Source organism: Mandrillus leucophaeus, unplaced genomic scaffold, assembly GCF_000951045.1.
Source record: "Mandrillus leucophaeus isolate KB7577 unplaced genomic scaffold, Mleu.le_1.0 Scaffold82, whole genome shotgun sequence".
In the NCBI taxonomy this organism is placed as follows: Eukaryota; Metazoa; Chordata; class Mammalia; order Primates; family Cercopithecidae; genus Mandrillus; species Mandrillus leucophaeus.
In genome coordinates this window covers 5,114,959-5,117,337 of record NW_012108919.1, presented here as the reverse complement: position 1 = coordinate 5,117,337, position 2,379 = coordinate 5,114,959, and the positions used below count along the sequence as shown (strand labels likewise).

General features: G+C 45.6%; 1 protein-coding gene across 1 annotated transcript in view; it reads right to left on the bottom strand.

The window, feature by feature from the left end:
* Positions 1–1,669, bottom strand: part of STMND1 (stathmin domain containing 1) — a 23,346-nt gene extending 21,677 nt beyond the window's left edge. Inside the window, exon 1 of the mRNA XM_011967937.1 lies at positions 1,491–1,669. Coding sequence (XP_011823327.1) covers positions 1,491–1,623 — 133 coding nt within the window. The 5' untranslated portion in view covers positions 1,624–1,669. The remainder of the gene's footprint in view (positions 1–1,490) is intronic.
* Between the last annotated feature and the right edge of the window lie 710 nt (positions 1,670–2,379).

Sequence of the window (2,379 nt, the reverse complement as noted above, 5' to 3'; positions counted from 1 at the left end):
TCTCTACTAAAAATACAAAAATTAGCCAGGCGTGATGGCGTATGCCTGTAATCCCAGCTACTCAGAAGGCTGAGGCAGGAGTACTGCTTGAACCTGGGAGGTGGAAGTTGCAGTGAGCTGAGATTGCACCACTGCACTCCAGCCCGGGTGACAGAGCAAGACTCTGTCTCAAAAAGAGAAGTATACTCTGCAGATTTGAAGAGCAGAGACACAACGAGGAGGATGCCAAGGGCTGAGACAGAGAGAGGAAACTGGGCAGAGGACAAATAGGAAGTTCAGGGTACCAGGTCCTACTCACTCTGTGGTAAGATGCTTCCTGAGGACTCCTTGATGCTGCATTTTAGAAACATCTGCTTTGGTGGCTGACTTCCTCCCTAGCTGTTCTCTCTCAACACCTTTCTGCTTACCTGTCACCCTCTTCATGCCATCTTTAACATTGTACATACACCTGGCAGCACTGACTGTCCTGGGTCACCAGGTCCCTGTGTGCCTGACACTCTGCAGTCTGTGACCAACATTGATACTTAGCATTCACGTTGCTGTCTAGAGGGAAGTTGCATCAACAAAATTATTGGAAAGAAAAAAGATGTATTTGTCAACCTAACACATAGAAGGGAGGGAGAGGCCGTTCCTGTGCTGCATTCCTCAACCTCCTAGTCATTCTAAGAGGTCACGCTGACTACATCAGAACAGCAAGGGGAGGGCGAATAGAAAATCTGTGATAACCTGAGTGTGCCAGGAAAGTTCAATAAATAGAATCGCATGTATGAACCCATCTGTTTTCCAATCCCAACTTGTACCTAGAGAAGAAACAACAGTGGTGGGGAGCAAAAGTCTTACCCCCTGAAATAAAAAGAGTACTTTTCCTTGAGGGCTGTGAAGTTCAACATGTTTCAAAGGCTGACCAAATATAAATAAGATGACTTAAATTGACACCAGGCGGTAATTCATGTTGAGGGAAAACACAACACAGGAAAACCCACAAATAGTTTCTAAATAGCACAAGTCAGTCATAACTACCTCTTTCACATTTCTGAAAGATTCTTTTGTTGTATATTTGCTGATACTTTGGATGCGGAAAGACAGGGAAAACAGTTTATTGTAGGTTTTATTTATTTGTGTAAACGTAGAACTTTCCCTTGGAAAGAAATTATCATCGTGGGAGTTTAAATTCCTTGGAACTGTGCAAGTCCCATTCCTAAAGTCTGGCCTTAACTCCCAATAAAGCCTCTTAGTTTATTTGTTTATTTATTTTTAAAAGATGGTCTTAATTACTTCATCGACAAGAAGATTAATGCTTAGCATTATTGACTCACGTAATGAAGGCCTAAGGCTAAATTCTAATGTTTCAGAGATAAAAACATTGCCATTTAACATACTTCATGGCCCAGAAAGCAATGATAAAAGGACCACCAAGTAAACCTTGTAGACGTATTTAGAGAAACAGTATTTTGTGAAGGTCTACGTGAATGGGGGCAGAGGGAGGTTACCTGAATTTCCTCGTCTGTTTCTTTCACTAGGAGATGGAGAATTTTCTGAAATGGTTCCAGGTAAGCTTCCCATCTGGACTTGTTCTAGGCCTTCTGCAGGGTCCACAGTATTCTTGGTCAGAGCAGCTTCCATCTGGGGGCTGCAGTTTTCCCCACTATGAGGCACACCGACATCAGCCTGTGAAAAGGGAACAGCTTTGTTAGAATCAAGATTTCTCGGTAAATAAAAACAATGTTGCAGGGTCTGCTTTGTGACTATTTAGCCAGTTAGTATCTGTGGTGGGCTGTATAGTACCCAGAAAGCCATAGATCAGGGGTCCCCAGCCCCCCGGGCCACATACCTGTACCTGTCTCTTATACACATCTAAATTAAACAGTCCCATAGATCAGGGGTCCCCAGCCCCCCGGGCCACATACCTGTACTGGTCCGTGGCCTGTTAGGAACCGGACTGCAGAGCAGGAGGTGAGGAGTCGGCTAGCCAGCGAAGCTTCATCTTTATTTACAGCTGCTCCTCATCACTCACATTACCCCAGAGCTCTGCCTCCTGTCAGATCAGCAGTGGCATTAGATTCTCATAGGAGCACAAACCCTATTGTGAACTGCACATGTGAGGGATCCAGGTTGCGTACTCCTTTTAAGAATCTAATGAGGCCGGGCGCGGTGGCTCATGCCTGTTATCCCAGCACTTTGCGAGGCCGAGGCGGGCGGATCACCTGAGGTCAGGAGTTTGAGACCAGCCTGCCCAACATGGTGAAATCCTGTCTCTACTAAAAATACAAAAAAATTAGCCAGGGCATGGTGGCGGGCACCTGTAATCTGAGCTACTAGGGAGGCTTAGGCAGGAGAATTGCTTGAACCCAGGAGGCGGAGGTTGCAGTGAGCCGAGAT